Here is a 19,761-nt window from a genome sequence, read left to right as displayed (position 1 = left end):
AAAGCAAAATGAATAATAGTCTGAAACGCAAAGTTTTCGACACTTGTGTCCTTCCAGTGCTCACTTATGGAGCGGAAACGTTAACTTTAACGAAAGCATCCGAAGATAAATTGAGAGTGACACAAAGAGCCATGGAACGGAGTATGCTTGGAATAACACTCAGAGACAGAATGACGAATAAATGGATTCGACAACAAACCAGGGTCGTTGATGTCATGGAAAGAATAGCATCTCTGAAATGGAGCTGGGCGGGACATATTGCAAGAAGGACAGACGAACGTTGGACCAAAAAGATCATGAACTGGCGACCATATAAAAGACGAGCAATAGGTAGACCACCAGAGAGATGGACAAACGGAATTAAGAATATTGCAGGTACAAACTGGCAGCAAATGGCAATGGATCGTACGAAATGGAAAGAAGTTGGAGAGGCCTACATCCAGCAGTGGATAGAAACAGGCTGAAAAAGAAGAAGAAGAAGAAGAAGTCACAATAACTACAGATTAATTAGATCGAACTCTAATGGTTCCATTGGCAAGAAGTTGATTTTTTGCGATAACATTAAAATGAACGTTAAAATCAAATTTTTTTAATTTTGGGTGCGATAATAGCTATTATAGTTATTTTCCCAACGCATGCGATGCGAATGAGAGGTTTCCAACACGAGCCGGAGGCAAAAGGTTGGAATCGAATTAGCGAATTCGAAAAACCTTTTTGGCATATATTAGGGAAAACGTTAGAAATGCGCGACGAAGTCGCACTAATTTTTGAATAAAATAAAACACCGGTTCAAACGACACTGTACACTGGCGGCGTAAGTAATGCATTCGTATAAAGACTTATTTAGCGAATTCGATTCGAAAACTGACATCCATATCATGCTGAAAACCTCTGATTCACTCAAAAATCCTTTTAATATACGTTAGGAAAAGTACTGTTGTAGAGTACGCATTCCAACAACATTTTTGTATTGGATATAATTCACCCAATCCATGCATATCACTAAATGCCCACGATATAAAATAAAATTCATGTTTTCGGAAGTGTATTACTGATTACAGGTTCGATACCACTCGATGCCGCATATTATGGCACGTTCAAATTCTTTATGACACACACACTTCAATGACTTCAGATGATAAGTAATCTACCATTAAAATAACTAAAAATTTTAAATAAGATTCATACACAAGACACTTTCTAAATAATGTTTGTAAACATCGCTTTTTTGAAATAAAGAAACCAGCCACACACAAAATGTTAAGAAACTTTACTCAAACGAGACTAATATTGTTGCTGTTATATCATATTAATCATCTGTTTATTACTGTTATCGATTATCAACAAAAAAAATTGGATTGAGCACAAAAGTGTAAGTTGTAAATAGTATTTAACAAATTGTGAAAGAAAACAATAATTTTCATTTTATTTCTATTTTAAAACTAGGTCCCACCTAATGGGTGGGTCCGATCCCTTGCCTGTCTTCTTCGTTTTTTTTAGCTCTCTTGACTGTCTGAACTTCTTAATATTTTTGTAATGTTGCTGATCTTGATTGTGAAATGCAAAACATAGTTCTCTTTTTAACATACATTCTACTGTATGAACGAAATATTGTAAGTAGACTGTATTTATGGACGCTTTAAAAATTGGGTCACTGCAATTATATATCTCAATAGCCGAATGGTTGCTCGATAAGCATTAGGTTTTGGTGTCGGCGTTTTCGAAATTTGGTCATGACAGAATTTTTATTTACGGTTCAGAATGAGTGGCAAAATGAAAAGTAAGTCCATTTCACCGCTAGTGACGAAAAGTATATGAAAATCTATCTCAAAAAAATAGTTTGCGTTCGGGTTCGATACGGTCGACACAGTGAGATTATCACGTAAGCTTCGAAGGATGGGACTTTCTGACAATGCAACAAAGCTCATGGCCAGTTACCATGAAAATAGATGCCCTTCCACTCGGCTTAAAGACGATACAAGTAAGACAAGGAAAATTAATGTTGGTATTGCCCAAGGCTCGAAACTTGGTTCTCTTTGGCCTTTGCTGGTCAGATTCTTTTGTATAATGCGGTTTAACACTATATGTGTGATTCCGCTGAGCAACTGAAGTCTAGTTAGTTAGTTTGTTTGTTTGTTAGGGAGGGACGAACCCAGCACCTAAGCCTCTATTGGGCCTGTTGTGCTATCGTACAAATCAGGAATTAGTGGATTTGATTACAACCATCATCCCACTCCCAGCTCTGCGAATTCACAAATCGACCGTAAAACGTCCCATACGTTGTGAATTCCGAAACTAGAATTGATCAACAAGAATCATAGTCCCAATTAACTGATCTATACACTTCCCATAGACTATTGCGTTGGGATTAGATGCCAACGGACTTCACGCTACGTTTTCGAGAAAACAGGACACGATGATACTTAATACAAGGCTTACTCCATCAACTTATCTTATAGTAGTAGTGTCCTGCCTTTGGAAAAACTGGCGTTCATTGAGAGAGTTATTCTGGTTCACAAGTTAGCAAGTTCAACTACGAAACACAACTTCACTATTGCACTAGTGAAATTTTCTGTCCTTCGGTAAGACATGTAGGACAATATTTTCACATCAAGAGTGAATACAATGTGTGAATCCGATCAACCTTTACGGCAATACCATTCACACATTGTCGCAAAATTGTTCATTCCACGAACGAGAAGGAAAATGTAAGTCACAGAAGAGTAATTCTCGTCTTTATCTGAATCTACTAGATCTACTCTAAGATAAGCTTATTAACAGATTATTAGAGAGATTTTGGTTTTCACGTACAAGTTCCTTGGTCATTAAATTCGACTGCTGACTACAGTAGAAACCGAAAGTAGGAACGTAAGACACTGTAAGACGCTGCTATTGTGACGAGTTCTGACATTCATTCAAGGCCAACCCGACGAAATGATCTGGTGGACGAAATGCTTTTATTGATTATAATAAAGTTTTTAGTGATGTAATGGCAGTCAGTGCCAAAAGTTTGCGTGCAAAACTTAAGTTTTTAGCTATGAATGTGAATGATCAAAGAACCTAACAGGATAATAGAGGTTTTTACGCTTCAAATAGAGTAGTATTTTGATACCAATAATACCATTAGCAGCCTTAATGGTAATTTTGCAATGACATTAAGAAAAAAAAAGGTATGGAAATATTCGCATACTTCGATTAAAGTACGGATCGCAATAAACGGCAGATAAAAATTTGAAAAACGGAGATAAAAAATAGTAAAAGTGTATATAAATTATTGAGAAACGGAGATAAAAAATTAGAAATGCAGATAAATAAACTAAAACTTGAGATTAAATAAGTAGAAACGGAGATAAATAATTAACAAAAGGAGATAATTTGATTGAAAATGGAGTTACAGTATCTCTTTTTTTAAATTTGTTATCTCTGTTTTTAGTTTTTTTTATCTCCATTTGGTATCTCCGCTTTTGAATTTTTATCTCTGATGTTATCTCCTTTTCTGAAATTAATGTCTCAACTTTTTAATTGCTTTTATTTAACTGTAATTGTTTACATACATATGATTATAAAATTGCTGATTGACTCACGAGAGTCACAAATAGAAAACTTGGTCGAGCTTGGCGGACGCAGGGACGGTGCATAAGATAGAAGAAGCATTTGCACGTTGTATAGCTAAAGATATGCGCTGACCCAGATATTGATGTGACCGATGATCGCCGCTGCGTTGAGCTTGGGACCGATTTTGTTGACTAGATCCAATGCGTCCTGCGACCAGGGGCCAAGAGTCTCAACGGCGAAGGCAATGAAGATGTAATTATTCCTTTTCAATTCGACGTACTTTCCGTGTTTTTTACGCGATGCTAGTTCAGCGACACGGCCGGCTTGTTTAGAGGAAACGTTGAGATAGCTGGAGGCCAGAGTGTCCCAGCATGTGGCGTCCCAGACGACGTAGCGGCCGTTGGCCCAAGGAATCAAAGTTAGACCGTCAGGTTGCTTACCGTCGTCACGGCAAAGTCCGGGAGGTTCGAGCGTTGCGTTAATGTGTATAGCTGAGATAGCCTGACACAAGATCGTGTTCAGTTCCGAATGTCGTGAATTTCGTCCAGCACTTTTCTGACAGCTGTTCACGTAAGTTCCACACGGACAGGTGTGAGGACGACATATCACGGTGCCGATGGAATCGATAAACTCCAATTGTAGATAGCGAGTAATAAACTCAGAAACTGTAACGTTTTTAAGTAAAAAAAACAGACGGTGAACGAAAATTTGACTGAATAAGACGATTATTTTCCAATAAGACAATGAGACGGACGTGTGACAGCGAGTCCGTTAGACAACTTTTTAATTTGATTTATCTCAATTCCATACATTTGTTATTTCCATTTCTAGTTATAATATCTCCAGAACTCTTTTTTTTGTTATAAGTGTTGTATCGCTGAGGAATTCAAAGCCAATAAAAACGAAAACTTTTTTGTTTTACGTTGCCGACGTTTCGACCTGTATCTTTTTTTTGTCTTTGTATGGCAAACCAAACACCTTCCTAATACAATTTATTGAAAGGTAAATTCAGTTGCCGTCTGTAATTTGGTTCCGTAAATTTATATTTTATATAACAAAAATTACACAGACAATTACAATTACAGGCAATGGGCCGGATCGCCCGGCGTGTTAAAACGCTTTTTATGTGCAATGAAAATTGGTATTCATTTCGTTAATAGATAAATTCTGTAGGGACGAACAATCCTATACGTTACATTTCGTAAAAGGAACCAACAAAACGCCTTTCTGCGAGAAGAAAGTTAGGAGATTTTAACTCAACTCACCAAAATCTATAGTTACGCTAAGATATTCCACGAAACACCTTCCACTAACATTGTGTAGAAAGATGAATTCAGTACTGTCAAACGTTACTCCTTTTCTTTTTTCTCAGTTTTCAGTTACTTTTATCTACATTTGAGATTTTCGTTTTTAAATTTTTTACATCAGATGTTATCTCCTTTTCTGAAATTATTATCTCAACTTTTTAATTTGTTAATTCCATACATTTGTTAGTTCCGTTTCTAGTTTCATTATCTCCAAAACTCAATTTATTATCTCCGAAATTATATTTTATTATCTACAATTTTCTATGGAAATTATCTCCATTTTGGAGTTACATATCTCCATATCACAGTTTTTTATCTCCATCTATATCTCCTTTTTTATAATTTTTATCAACCGAAATCATGTCCGGAGCGATAGCGGAGGACTTGACGTAGTCTAACTTCCAAAAAAAGAACGAAGAAAATTTTTTGAGACGCGGCAACTATATATAGCCGAACATTTCAGTTTCTACCCTTTGGTTTATATCACCACAAAACATATTCTATCATATTCTCGCTTCAAATACGAGCAAAACGAGCTATCACTCGACTATGTAGGTTTAAAATTGCCGGAGATACATCGTTTTGAAATTGGTCACTTTTCATAAACTGGGCTCAAAATAAGATTTTGTATTCTGTGTGGTTCAAGAGTTTTTCTTGTTCCACACGATCCACAGCGCTTTGAAAGCTTATTTAGTAACCATGCCCTGCTGCCCTCTCATTCAATTTAGTCGAAGCTATCAATTTCATTCGAGACAATACATACAAATTTTTCGGTTGAATATTACTGTACCAACTACATAAATACCAAGCGATTCAAATGCAAAGTGTTACAAGTCAGGTTCTGTTTCTTCTTCTTTTTTTTCAGCCTGTTTTTATCCACTGCTGGATGTAGGGCCTACATTGTAGGCCTCTCCAACTTCTTTCCATTTCGTACGATCCATTGCCATTTGCTGCCAGTTTGTACCTGCAATATTCTTAATTCCGTTTGTCCATTTCTCTGGTGGTCGCCAGTTCATGATCTTTTTGGTCCAACGTTCGTCTGTCCTTCTTGCAATATGTCCCGCCCAGCTCCATTTCAGAGATGCTATTCTTTCCATGACATCAACGACCCTGGTTTGTTGTCGAATCCATTGATTCGTCATTCTCTCTCTGAGTGTTATTCCAAGCATACTCCGTTCCATGGCTCTTTGTGTCACTCTCAATTTATCTTCGGATGCTTTCGTTAAAGTTAACGTTTCCGCTCCATAAATGAGCACTGGAAGGACACAAGTGTCGAAAACTTTGCGTTTCAGACTATCATTCATTTTGCTTTTGAAAATTAGTCTGGCCCATGCAAGACCAATCCTACGTCTTATTTCTGCAGTTTGGTTGTCCAGACCTAACTTCTTAAAAATACTCTGCAGAATCGCCGTGAATAATTTCGGTGAAATAGTGTCACCCTGCCCTACACCTCGGCCAATTCTGAATTTCTCCGTGCTCTTATTAAGTTTTATACATGAAGTAGCATTTTTGTACACATTTCGAATTGTGTTGGAGTACCTTGAGTCTACTCTACATTCGTCTAATGCGTCCAATATCGACCATGTTTCCACTGAATCGAAAGCTTTTTCGAAGTCTATGAATAGCAAGACTATGTCGATGTTGTATTCACGACACTTCTCAATAAGCGTTCTCATCACCTGCAAATGGTAGTTTGTGCTGAAACCAGATCTGAAAGCAGCAGGTTCTGTTTGTAATTTATCAATTAGTTTTGGTGCTTCTTTTACAAATTCTGACGCGTTACTTAATTGTAGAGTTGACTCTACGGTGCACATATAGAATTCTTCTATCTTAGTTCTTATCTTATGTATCAATAGTGTGCGAAATTTATTCTACAAATCGCTGGTGATGTTTTATGCTCTCATATGCCTAATGAAGGACAAAATTCCTAAGAACTAACCGAAGGATAAAACATTTTGAAGATTTTAAATATTCTACGGCCTACAATATGAAAATGTAACGACATTTTAGTGGACAACATACCGAGGTGATTATGGAAAGTTCAGTTAGAACAGACATCTGAAAAGAATTGGGATAGTCGCCTTTCGACGAACACTTGGTGTATGACATTTCTTTTATTTATTATCATTGTTGTGCAAGTGTCAACCAATTCTGTTTTTCTTGTGAGGTTGGATCTGTGAATTAGATAAATAATTTTGTTTTCAACTATTTTCCCTAAGAAAAAGTGTGCAGAAAAGGCATATTCAAACGTTGCACTGTCGTTTTATTTAAAATTTCGACAGTCAACGGTTTGATTATCTTTTCTCATGCGAATCGCTAGAGTGATATTTTTTGTCTTTTGTGCTGACTTACAAAATGTTCGTCTTTTTGGTGGCCAAAATGAAATTACAATCGCTAAACCGAACTGGTGTTCATACGTTATTTTGCACCAGCTGGTCCCATTTGGAATTGTATGTGACCAGCTGGTGCAAAATAACGTATGCACACCAGTTCGGTTTAGCGATTGTATAATGAAATTTGCAGAGTTTTAGTACCAAGAGTTATTTAATGAAACATCGGACAAGCAGAATATTTACAACATATTTTTTGTTGTAATTTTTGATGCTCGGACAAGCAGAAGCTTTCAATAGAGAAGTGGATTTACAATTATATTTACAATCGCCAAACAAATGCTCGATCTCGTCAAATCTTTTAGTATATCCAACGCTGCGGATTATTGTTCTTTTTTCTTCTGGTAGTAGCATCTTGACCTAGTTACTTTACTGACTATTTTGAAACTTTCAAATTTTGTATTGCGTAAAATCGTCCGAGAATTTCAAAATGTAGAAGACAGTTCCAGGCATTTATTTTTGTTTGATCGAACCTTTAATCGGAATCTAAATATCAATTGAGTTTTGACGGAAAATTAAGTTAAACTGTAGATTATTCCGGGAGTTCCTTGTCAATACAGTAGTAATGTGAGCACACAAGCAATTATGTAGGAAGAGCAACAGAAACGTTCGCTTATCAAATAGGACAGCAGATCATAAACAAAATAGGAAAAAAGGACTCCAAAAATTGCTACGAATATAAAATATCAGGTACATTGTCGACTCTGCTTTCACATAGAGCATTTTTTCCTACCCTTCTCACTTGAGTGGTCATCAACATAATTTCACATTTAGGCTTAAATCAATCGGAAGTTTTGATTTTAATTCAGGTCGAAACGGTCGAAACGAAAAAGTTGATTAATTTATTTGCGGAGTAATTATATTCTGTTGTCCATTAAAGTCAGCATAAAAGACAAAAAATTCCACTCTCGCGATTCGCATGAGAAAAGATAATCAAACCGTTGACTGTCGAAATTTTAAAAAAAACGGCAGTGCAACATTTGAATTTGCTTTTTCTGCATACTTTTTCTTAGGGAAAATAGTTGAAAACAAAATTATTTATCTAATTCACAGATCAAGAAAAACAGAATTGGTTGACACTTGCACAACAATGATAATAAATAAAAGAAATGTCATACACCAAGTGTGTGTTCGTCGAAAGGCGACTATCGCAATTCTTTTCAGATGTCTGTTCAACTGAACTTTCCATAATCACCTCGGTATGTTGTCCACTAAAATGTCGTTACATTTTCATATTGTGACGTAGACTATTAACAATCCTAAAAATGTTTTATTCTTCGGTTAGTTCTTAGGAATTTTGTATTTTGTCCTACATTAGGCATATGAGAACATAAAACATCACCAGCGGACTCAATTGATACATAAGCTAAGTAAGAACTAAGATAAAAGAAATTGATGTGTGCAAAGTAAAGCCTAACTCTACAATCACGTAACGCGTCAGAATTTATTAAAGAAACGCGAAAACTAATTGATCAATTAAAAATAAAACGTGACTTGTATCACTTTTCATTTAAATCGGTCGGTATTTATGTAGTTGGTACAGTAACTTTTCAACCGAAAAATTTGTATGTATTGTCTCAAGTGAAACTGATAGCTTCGAATAAATTGAATGAGAGGGCAGCAGGACATGGTTATTAAATTAACTTTCAAAGCGCTGTGGGTCGTGTGGAACAAAAAACTCTTGAACCACACAGAATATAAAAACTTATTTTGAGCCCAGTCTATAAAATACACCAAATTGACTTTTCCCAAACAATCAAAATCTTTCAACTTACTCAGTATGTTTCTATCTATCTATCTATCTATCTATCGACGGCGATCTCGGAAACCAGTCAGCCAATGTCCATGAAATTTTGCAGGAGTCTCAGGGTGGGCATAAAAATGAATATGTGATACGCCATTACCCCAGGAAAAACCAGAATTTTGTTTTATTGGCCTCGAAGTGGTTTCTGTGTGTGGTTTTCGAGGGTCGGGAACCGCAAAAGTGTAAACGTTATGCAAGTCCTTGTGTCTACTTACAAAATAACTGACAACGCTGAGGGTGACGCTTTCTTCGCCTGTACGCACAAGTTTCATCGACAAAATTTTGTCAGAAAAAAATATAGAAAGAAAATTTTTAGTACACAAAAAGTCTTCTAAATATTTACTGCCTTTGTGATCAAGTCAGACGTAGTCATTGTATTAATTGGATATAGTGGTTCAAGTCAGATGTGAGCTAACCTAACCTTTCAAAATTTCAGATGGTACCTGGGCACGCAAAGTGTATATGGTGCACTGCAAGCAGATAATGAGTACTAACCATTTGCAAATGATGCCAAAAATTAAACTGAATTCGTTGATTTGTGCTACGTACTGTAAACTTTTTGCTGTAAGACCCATGATTTACAGTTGATGGAACAAGTTAAGAATGGCAAACAAACAACGTTTGTAAAATAGACTCGCACAGAATCGCTAATTTTATATCTGAATATACAAAAGTAGCTAAAAGGTTTCATTCTCCATTTACCTTTTCAATAGAAAAATAAGAGTTGGAATTTCCTATTTCTCCCCAAGGTGAACACATAATTTACATGTTTCAAGCCCTACTTTTGACGCCCACAATAAGTAAAATCTATTACATATTTCGGGATTGGCCTCGCTTCGGATCAACAAAGTTCACACTAAAACTCTATTTTTAATCATATTATTACTTGTTATGTAATAGTAGATTATTCACCTCTGTTCACATGTTTATTTAGACACTTGGGGAGTTATTGCATGAGCCGAAGGCGAATGTTATAACCCCAAGTGTCTTAATAAATACTTTGACAGAGGTGAATACGCTATTTTATCTACCGACGGCGAAATAATAGCACTTTTTCACTGCTATTATTTCACCTAGGTTGATTTAAGACTATTTCATATGTAAGTAACCGTTCATGCGCGCTGTGTGTTTTGTTTTATTTTCTCCCCTCTATAGGTCATGAGAAAATTGTTTTTTTTTGACGACTGGTCGAATGGCATTTCTAATGAGAAAAGTGCAGCACTTTCTCTTCCGTGGGGAGAAAATAGATTTGAACTGTCACTTTGTTTATGTTTTATGAAAATCGATGTTTACGTTTCGTGAAGAACAACTGCAAAACACATGTTGTACGCATGAAAAACGTTGTGTTGATCACTGGGAGAAATAGGAAATTCTAACTCGAGCGAAACATCGCTCTTGTTGGAATTTCCAATTTTCTTTTCTCGGTAAACAAATAACTATTATCCACCAAATAAACATTATTTTGTTTCATCATTTTGCAAAACCAAAACAAAGTGTCAGTTGCAAAGAGGAAAAACTATTTTTCACCTTATGGAAACAAGAGGGGCTAAAATATAAATTTCCTCATCATAACTGTCATTAGACCACACGGATGAAAGGAGCTTAACATGCTTCAGCACCAAAAATTGCTCAATTAATTTGTGCAGAATGTAATATTTTAGAGTGAATACGCCATAAAATTAAGGTTTATGTTTTTGCGTGGTTATTAATTCAGGCTTCACCATCAAACCTAACGCGAAAACTCGAATTTTGAACCTTTCCGTGCTTGTGACGTAGATGTCTACGGTTAGGGGAAAATATATAAATATCAGAATGGGTATTATTTGATTCAAAGCCGGACTTGGCTTAATGGACCAAACTCCTGATACCGATCAAAATTGGCCGAGCCTGCTATACCGAATAGACTTTTACGATTGTGTGCCTAATGAAAGGGCTATAAAAATTTTACAATGATATAGAAAAACCTAGACCTGTAAGGCTAGATCGCATTTAAAATTGTAGTATCCCAATATATACAGAGACCGTGAGGCTGCACGAATATATGAAGTTCTGTGAAGTTCTATAAAAAAATGCGATGAGAAGATGGCGTTTTGTTGACGCTCTCTCTGATGACAATTTAGGTGAAGAAATTTTTATTTTCTCACCTCTTCTTCTTCTTCTTCTTCTTCTTATTTTTCAGCCTGTTTCTATCCACTGCTGGATGTAGGACTCTCCAACTTCTTTCCATTTCGTACGATCCATTGCCATTTGCTGCCAGTTTGTACCTGCAATATTCTTAATTCCGTTTGTCCATCTCTCTGGTGGTCTACCTATAGCTCGTCTTTTATATGGTCGCCAGTTCATGATCTTTTTGGTCCAACGTTCGTCTGTCCTTCTTGCAATATGTCCCGCTCAGCTCCATTTCAGAGATGCTATTCTTTCCATGACATCAACGACCATGGTTTGTTGTCGAATCCATTGATTCGTCATTCTGTCTCTGAGTGTTATTCCAAGCATACTCCGTTCCATGGCTCTTTGTGTCACTCTCAATTTATCTTCGGATGCTTTCATTAAAGTTAACGTTTCGGCTCCATAAGTGAGCACTGGAAGGACACAAGTGTCGAAAACTTTGCTTATCAGACTATTATTCATTTTGCTTTTGAAAATTAGTCTGAGTTTTCCGAACACTGCCCATGCAAGACCAATCCTACGTCTTATTTCTGCAGTTTGGTTGTCCAGACCTAACTTCAGTTTATGTCCTAGATATACATAGCTGTCGACTCGTTCAATGACAGTGTCGCCAATTTTGATTTCTCTATCGTCCCCGCAGTTGGTCATGACTTTTGTTTTCGATAAGTTCATCTTGAGGCCAATTTTAGTTGCCTCTTCACTTAACTGTTTTAGCATAAGCTGAGCCTGACCTAGATTCGTTGCTATCGGTACAATGTCATCAGCGAAGCGGTGCGATCAGGCCTCTCCTTTTATCTTTATTCCCATTTTACTCCAGTTTAACTTCCTAAAAACACTCTGCAGAATCGCCGTGAATAATTTCGGTGAAATGGTGTCACCCTGCCTTACACCTCGGCCGATTCTGAATTTCTCCGTGCTCTTATGAAGTTTTATACATGAAGTAGCATTTTTGTACACATATCGAATTGTGTTGGAGTACCTTGAGTCTACTTTACATTCGTCTAATGCGTCCAATATCGACCATGTTTCCACTAAATCGAAAGCTTTTTCGAAGTCTATGAATAGCAAGACTATGTCCTGCTTCTCCCATAAGGTGAACAATATCTTTTTTTCTCTTTGTAACTGTCACTTTGTTTTGGTTTCAACTCGGAGAAATAGAGAATTTAAATTTGAGTCTATTTTCCTATTTTCTCCCCTTGGTGAACAAATAAAATTTACATGCTACATGCGTCGAAAACCGTACTTTTAATATTTTAAGCACTTCTTTCAACGCCGTCAGCATGTAAAATCTACTTTTCATCTTTTTATCACTAGTCATGTATAATACTATTACATTTAACTCATATCAGAATTACGACGTTGAATCGATTTCCAATGAAGTAGCAAAAGTGAAAATCTTCCAAACTCATACTTGTGTTTATTATAAGTATATAAAATGAAAAAAAAATCATTAGCTATGAACAGAAAGAAATTATTACCCTAGGTTAATCATGAACAAATATTTTAACCTATAGTAACCAACCTATACCAATACTTCGATTTGTGTATGATACAAATGACCATAATATAGTAGACTGACTCTCTTTGCATAAGAAGGTAAGTAACGGGAAATTTCTCTCCCGTAAGGCAGATACTAGTCATCTGATTGTCTCCCTTTACTTGATTGGCTGCCCGAAGTAAGGCAGGAAAAAGGCTGTCTGGTAGCTAGTTATAAAGAATTAGACCCCCGGGCGTAGTAGCCCGGTATTGTCTCACTTCGAGGACCATATCTCTGCTTATTACTTAACCAATTTTCATAAACATTTTTTCCATGATTGGTATGATTAATATCTTTTCCATTTCGTAGGAATTAACTTCCTCCAACACTTTGCGCCGAAAACATACTCGAATTTTTCTGTTACGAAATGTTAAAAGACACTTTTTTGCTGTATCTTCGGATTAACTTTACCATAAAAAATTTATGGTTACTGCGCGATTCTTCTGTTAATGAAATGTGTGGAAACACAGAAAGTAGCCATTGTACATTACTATCTTGATGGAATATTTCGAACCGGAGGCGAGGAAGGCATCCCACACGCATCAGAAGAAAATGTCACAACAGGACAGTACGGTATTTTGTTGTATTGTGTGCAGGAAATGCGAAAAACTGCTTTTGAGCGAGACAAATTTTAAGAGGATTTCATGTTTTTGGCTGTTATGACGGCGAAGCTTTTTGGAGGGGGATTTCGATCCGAATGAAGAACTGGTGGAGAGTGTCAAATCCTTACATAAAAGTATTTTGTCTTCATTTACCACTTCCCGCAGGTTTCCCCATCATAACAGTCTATGGCACCTTGGCTTCACACACTGTGCACGAGACCCTTTTTGATACTGCCAGTCTATAGATGTTTCCAAAGTCAATGGTTTCTAATGAGCACAATTGACTTAGGCTTATTTTTGATGTGTAACAATAATACAGATTTAGGTGAACTACACTTCAGCTGGCAATACAAAAATACCTCTTTCATCTAATTTTTGGCAGACTGTTTATCTATATTGCTGTTTATTTTTAGATGTTCGGATTAGTAAAAAATGTATGTGTTTCTATAAACCTAAACTATTTCTAAGCATTTTTGTCAGTATCTCTTCTTCATAGAGACCAATTGGACCATAGTCCAGGGCACTGGGAAAATGGGGCGCTGGAATATGCGAACAGAAATTTCATACTTACATACTTTGCGTGAAGTATCATGGGAAGTAAGAATTTAGTAACATTTTTGTAATAATCATGGGCGCGCGTTAGCATAGCGCCCGTGATGCAAGTCCTATTACTAGAAAAAATTTCAAAAAAAAATTTTGTGTCGTGGACTGCGGAACCATATTATATACATCATGGGCGCGCGTTAGTATAGCGCCCGTGACGCAAGTCCTATTACTAGAAAAAATTTCAAAAAATTTTTTTGTGTCGTGGACTGCGGAACCATATATACAGCAAATATTGAAGTTCTACAATTTAAATCCAAATGACTCCAAATTAGCTTTAAAAAACTAGGCAGCCGTACGAGTTCAACCAACTATCACACGTTCTTGTAGCTTAAAATTTGGCCAAGCAATATTTATTATTTATTTATCGTATGGTATAATGACTCTCACAGTACAATAAGTATCACATCGTCAGTAACTTAGATTTACATAAAAATAAGAAGAAGAAAAAACTTGCAAAAACAAAAGCTTGAGAAATGACGTTTCACGTCGACATCACAATAGCATCAGCAATCAAACAAAGTTAAAAACAAAACATTGCGATCATCACAGCTCTAAGTTTTGTAGCCAATTATTGGCTTGACTGTTCAATTCTAGTAGTTCGCTCACGTTCCCGGGGAATTTGTACAGGGGACATTCCATCAATAGGTGAGTTGTTGTCTGATTTCGTTCTTCACATTCGCATCCCGGGTCGTTGATAATTTTCCATTTGTAGAGCATGGTATTACAGCGTGACTGTGACCGGTTTTAAGCCTGTTCAGATTACACCACAGCTTTCGGGGAAGTTTGAAATGTTCCGATTTGACTGAGTAGCCGTCAACGTCGAATAGTTGACTCCTTTGGCCGCTGTCCGTCCAGTATTCTTTCCAGACTTCTTTTGGGTTGAAATTGTTGGTGTGCAACTGCTTCGCAAAGGTACTCACCGGACATCGTGATTTCAATCGTACCGGCACTTCAGAAGCTAAATCTCTGTTCAGTGGGATGTCCTCGTTGACTAAGACTTTTCGGTACAATTTCAGCAGGCTTTGTTGGCGTCGAATATGTGGCGGTAAGATGTCACTGAGAGCTGGTAACCATTCCACGGGAGTCGATTTTACGGTGCCGGTGATTGTTCGCATTGCCTTATTCAGCTCTACATCGACTTTTGCCGCGTGGGCGCTTTCGAGCCAAGATTCGCAGCAATATTCGGCACAGGAATATATTAGCGCAAGAGCTGTGGACCCATAAGCCTATTGTCAGCACTCTACAAGTTGTTTATGAAAATCATTACGAAGAGGAACACGAACAAGTTCGACTTCTACCAACCTGTTGAAGAAGCTGCTTTCAGATCTAGTTTCAGCACAAACGACCATTTGCAGGTGATCGACATAGTCTTGCTATTCATAGACTTCGAAAAAGCTTTCGATTCAGTGGAAACATGGTCGATATTGGACGCATTAGACGAATGTAGAGTAGACTCAAGGTACTCCAACACAATTCGATATGTGTACAAAAATGCTACTTCATGTATAAAACTTCATAAGAGCACGGAGAAATTCAGAATTGGCCGAGGTGTAAGGCAGGGTGACACCATTTCACCGAAATTATTCACGGCGATTCTGCAGAGTATTTTTAGGAAGTTAAACTGGAGTAAAATGGGAATAAAGATAAATGGAGAGTACCTGAGCAATCTCCGCTTCGCTGATGACATTGTACCGATAGCAGCGAATCTAGGTCAGGCTCAGCTTATGCTACAACAGTTAAGTGAAGAGGCAAGCAAAGTTGGCCTCAAGATGAACTTATCTAAAACAAAAGTCATGACAAACATCGGGGACGATAGAGAAATCAAAATTGGTGACACTGTCATTGAACGAGTCGACAGCTATGTATATCTAGGACATAAACTGAAGTTAGGTCTGGACAACCAAACTGCAGAAATAAGACGTAGGATTGGTCTTGCATGGGCAGCGTGGGCACTTTTAGCCGTTAGCCGCGTTATCGGCCGGCTAAAAATCGGCGGCTCTCGAGACTGGTGCAAACTCGATTTTGAAGACTGTTTGATAAACTGAAACTTGTAATTGGACACTTGAGACAGATGTTGTGGAATTGGAATTGGGTGAAAAGGATGAATTCCATAGGATCGATTAAAATGTCTTTTCTTTACATTTCGTAAAAGGAGGAAGTCCCTAGAAACGAACAAAATTCCTTCTCCTTTCACCAACAATCGAGTTCACACCCATTTCCAATTTTCTGTTACTCGAAAAGTGACCAAAATTAAGTACGCACCAATCTCTAATTTTCAGTTTATGGAAAAGTTCCCAAAATCGAGTTCGCACCCAATTCCAATATTGTGCTGGTCGAAAAATACTGAGAATCGAGTTCGCACCCATTTCCTTTTTGTTCCTATTGTCAACTAAGATATTTTATTCAAAACTTGAGGCAGAATTTTGGCTCCGTGAAATAAGGTTAACTTTACCTCACGTTTTTGAATATAAAGATATTACATACTATTCATACACAAGGGCGAATATAGATCTCGTTCTTCATTCATTTAATTTTTAAATATTTTTTAGGTGATGTGTCGGTCCCATATCTATGCATGCAAAAAACATAAAATTGCTTACTAAAGTATCAATGTATCCAAAGGGATCATCTTCATCAGATGAATCATCTTTATCCATTTCTGCCGCTGTTGGAGGAGGGCATGGATAAAACGCTTGCGGACGCACACGCCTTGTTTTCTTGGAACGATGATGAAGCTTTTCCATTGAAACATTGGAAATACGACGTTCGCGAAATTCTCTTTCAAAAAAGAAAAAAGAAAGGTCTATAGTGTTACAGAAACAGATACAGTTACAGATTAAATATGTAATTGAAAAGAAAAACTGTTAAAGAGCTGTGTTTTTTTAATTTACTAGATCTATTTTATTTAGCGTATGGCGAAAATGTTTATTAACAAGTATTTTACATAACCACAACCGAAAATTGTAGCTTAGAAACTTTTATCGTTACGGAGTGAGTATGACATACATTAAACGGTTCTGTATATCATGTCTGGAGCGATAGCAAAGGACTTGACGCAGTCTAACTTCCAAAAAAAGAACGAACAAATTTTTTTGAGATGCGGCAACTATGCACAGCTGAACGTTTCAGTTTCTACCCTTTGGTCTATATCACTACAAAACCTATTCTGTCATATTCTTGTTTCAAATACGAGCAAAACGAGCTATCACTCGACTATGTAGGTTTAAAATTGCCGGAGATACATCGTTTTGAAATTTGTCATTTTCATACAAAATACACCAAATTGACTTTTTCCAAAGAATCAAAATCTTTCAACTTACTCTTTATGTTTCTATCTATCTGTCTCTCTGTCTATCTATCGACAGTCGATCTCGGAAACTAGTCAGCCAATCTCCATGAAATTTTGCAGGAGCCTCAGGGTGGGCATAAAAATGAAAATGTGATACGCCAACACCCCGGGAAAAACCAGAATTTTGTTTTATTGGCCTCGAAGTGGTTTCTGAGTGTGGTTTTCGAGGCGTGCGACCCATCAAATGAAAGGTCACCAAACGAATCGAACAAAAAAATAATTAGAAAAATTGGTGCAGATCCGGCTGAGCTAGAGTGGTCAGATTGACCAAATTTTGAGCTACTCGAGCGTAGGATGAAAGGAGTTGGTTGCGATTATGAGATATATAGAGTTACTTTCTTCGGCAAAGTCTCAGAGTTTTACGAGTAGAACAGATTGGCATATGTGGAAAATGTCAAAAATTGGAAATGGGTGGGTCAATTAGGGTTTTTTAGAGCTATTTCTTGAATGGTTGCAGATAGAGTTACTTCCTTCGTCAAATTTTCAAATTTAGAACTCTGCGCCGGCGAGCCACGCCGGCCGCGCCAGCCAAATGTAGGTCCAGCCGAACCCCGCCGGTAATACCAGCCTCAGCCGCTATAGCTGAGCATAGCATTTTTAATGGGCGGCGTCTGCTGAAAAGATACTTCTAAAATTTACTTTTCAACTCAATTTTTTCCCCAAATATTTTACTTCGAAGTACAATTTTTGTCTACCATGGCAAAAGCAATTTTTCGAAATTTTTCAAAAAAAATTATTATTAAATTTTCATTTTCAAAGCCTTTAGTTAAAAATTAATATATTTACTCGTCGAAAAACACTTCCGTACAAACTAAATTATAAACCAGCTGGTGCTAGTGGTGTGAATAGTAATTATATGTCGGCTGTAGACCTGGGCGTATTTCTTTTTATCTAAAACGAAAATAATTATACCTAGAGATTTTCTATGACTTAAAATATTTCTTCAGTACTCTATACAGAATAAAGTGGAAACTTCTGTAAAAAGAACATGTTTTAAAACGTTTTTTATGAAATTTAAATTTAAACAATTTAGCCGCCGACGCCTGGTCATTTTTTGACTCAGCCGGCCGCCGATTACCATCGGCGTCATTTTAGCCGCCGATACCATCGGCTCAGACCGGCGCACAGTTCTATTCAAATTTCGTCAGATGTTCGAATTTCGTAAAATTTTCGAATTTCGTAAAATTTTCGAATTTCGCCAAATTTTCGAATTTCGCCAAATTTTCGAATTTCGTCAAATTTTCAAATTTTGTCAAATGTTCGAATTTCGTTCAATTTGGGTTTTCGTTAAATTTTAAAATTTCGTCAAATTTTCGATTTTCGTCAAATTATCGAATTTCATCAAATTTTTTATTAGAGCTGTAAACTGTTATAAAAAGCAGTGTTGACTACACTTCTAAAACGACTGATATCCCAACAAAAATCTCTTCGAGAAAAGTGTGACGCAGTCTTTGAAGTACAATTTCTAAAATTAATGATATTGCTAGAGTTGACGCTTTCAGCTTCGTTACGCAAAAATTAAATTTTACACCCAATTAGTTCAAACAAGCTGGCTTAATTTTTCTCATCATCTATCAAATAATTTTTACCAAAAAAAAATTGACTGGAAACAACCAAAAATTTACCAAAAAAATCTGCGTCGCAAAATGGCAAGATTATCAGGAACAGACAGCAAGAAAATTTATCTGCCACATGCGACCAGGGCCTTTTATAAGAGTTTCGCACTGGGGGGGATTTCGATTTTAGGGGCCCCAATTTTTTCCGTGAACTGGCGACCATATAAAAGACGAGCTATAGGTAGACCACCAGAGAGATGGACAAACGGAATTAAGAATATTGCAGGTACAAACTGGCAGCAAATGGCAATGGATCGTACGAAATGGAAAGAAGTTGGAGAGGCCTACATCCAGCAGTGGATAGAAACAGGCTGAAAAAGAAGAAGAAGAAGAAGAAGATCAATTAAAAATAAATTATTTGTACTGCACACGGTCTATTGCCGATTAATTAAGAAGTGTTTGATCTTCACAGTACCAATGAATCCTGCTGGTTTCCGTCAAAATGGTCCAAGCAAAACTTTGAAACAAAGAAAATCCGGTTCCACTAACTCATTATCAATTATCAATTCCTTAGTAGATTTTTTATTTCGAAAAAGTATGGTATTAGATTCCAGACGGAAAGTTCTTTTAGTTATATAAAAATGTCAAGTACCAAAATATTTAGCGTTAGAAACGTAACTAAGTTTCTACTCATAAATGCCTATTTCTGATCACCCTCCCTCCAGTAACTAGTAAAAATAAGATTGCGTTGGATATACTTACAGGGAGACAAAGGTGAAATTCAGCATATTTTCTCGTTTGGGAGTTGTTGTGGTTTGTGATTGATTCCAAGAAAAGTTCGTTGAACAAGTGCTGATTTAATTTTTTTAATTTTGATGAGGCACGC

General features: G+C 36.9%; 1 protein-coding gene across 5 annotated transcripts in view; it reads right to left on the bottom strand.

Moving 5' to 3' along the window:
• The window catches only part of LOC119067041 (chloride channel protein 2), a 228,147-nt gene that overhangs the window by 149,079 nt on the left and 59,307 nt on the right, over positions 1-19,761 (bottom strand). For 2 of the 5 annotated variants that reach the window (XM_037169783.1, XM_037169781.1), the window contains exon 2: positions 16,571-16,748. The exons of 2 other annotated variants lie outside the window; for them this stretch is intronic. In XM_037169783.1, coding sequence (XP_037025678.1) covers positions 16,571-16,714 — 144 coding nt within the window. In that variant the 5' untranslated portion in view covers positions 16,715-16,748. The remainder of the gene's footprint in view (positions 1-16,570; positions 16,749-19,761) is intronic. One more of the 5 variants, XM_037169782.1, reaches the window with a different exon arrangement.

Source organism: Bradysia coprophila (genome assembly GCF_014529535.1).
Source record: "Bradysia coprophila strain Holo2 chromosome X unlocalized genomic scaffold, BU_Bcop_v1 contig_117, whole genome shotgun sequence".
Lineage (NCBI taxonomy): Eukaryota > Metazoa > Arthropoda > Insecta > Diptera > Sciaridae > Bradysia > Bradysia coprophila.
Note: the sequence above shows the minus strand (reverse complement) of the source record. Positions and strands in the feature narration are given on the sequence as shown.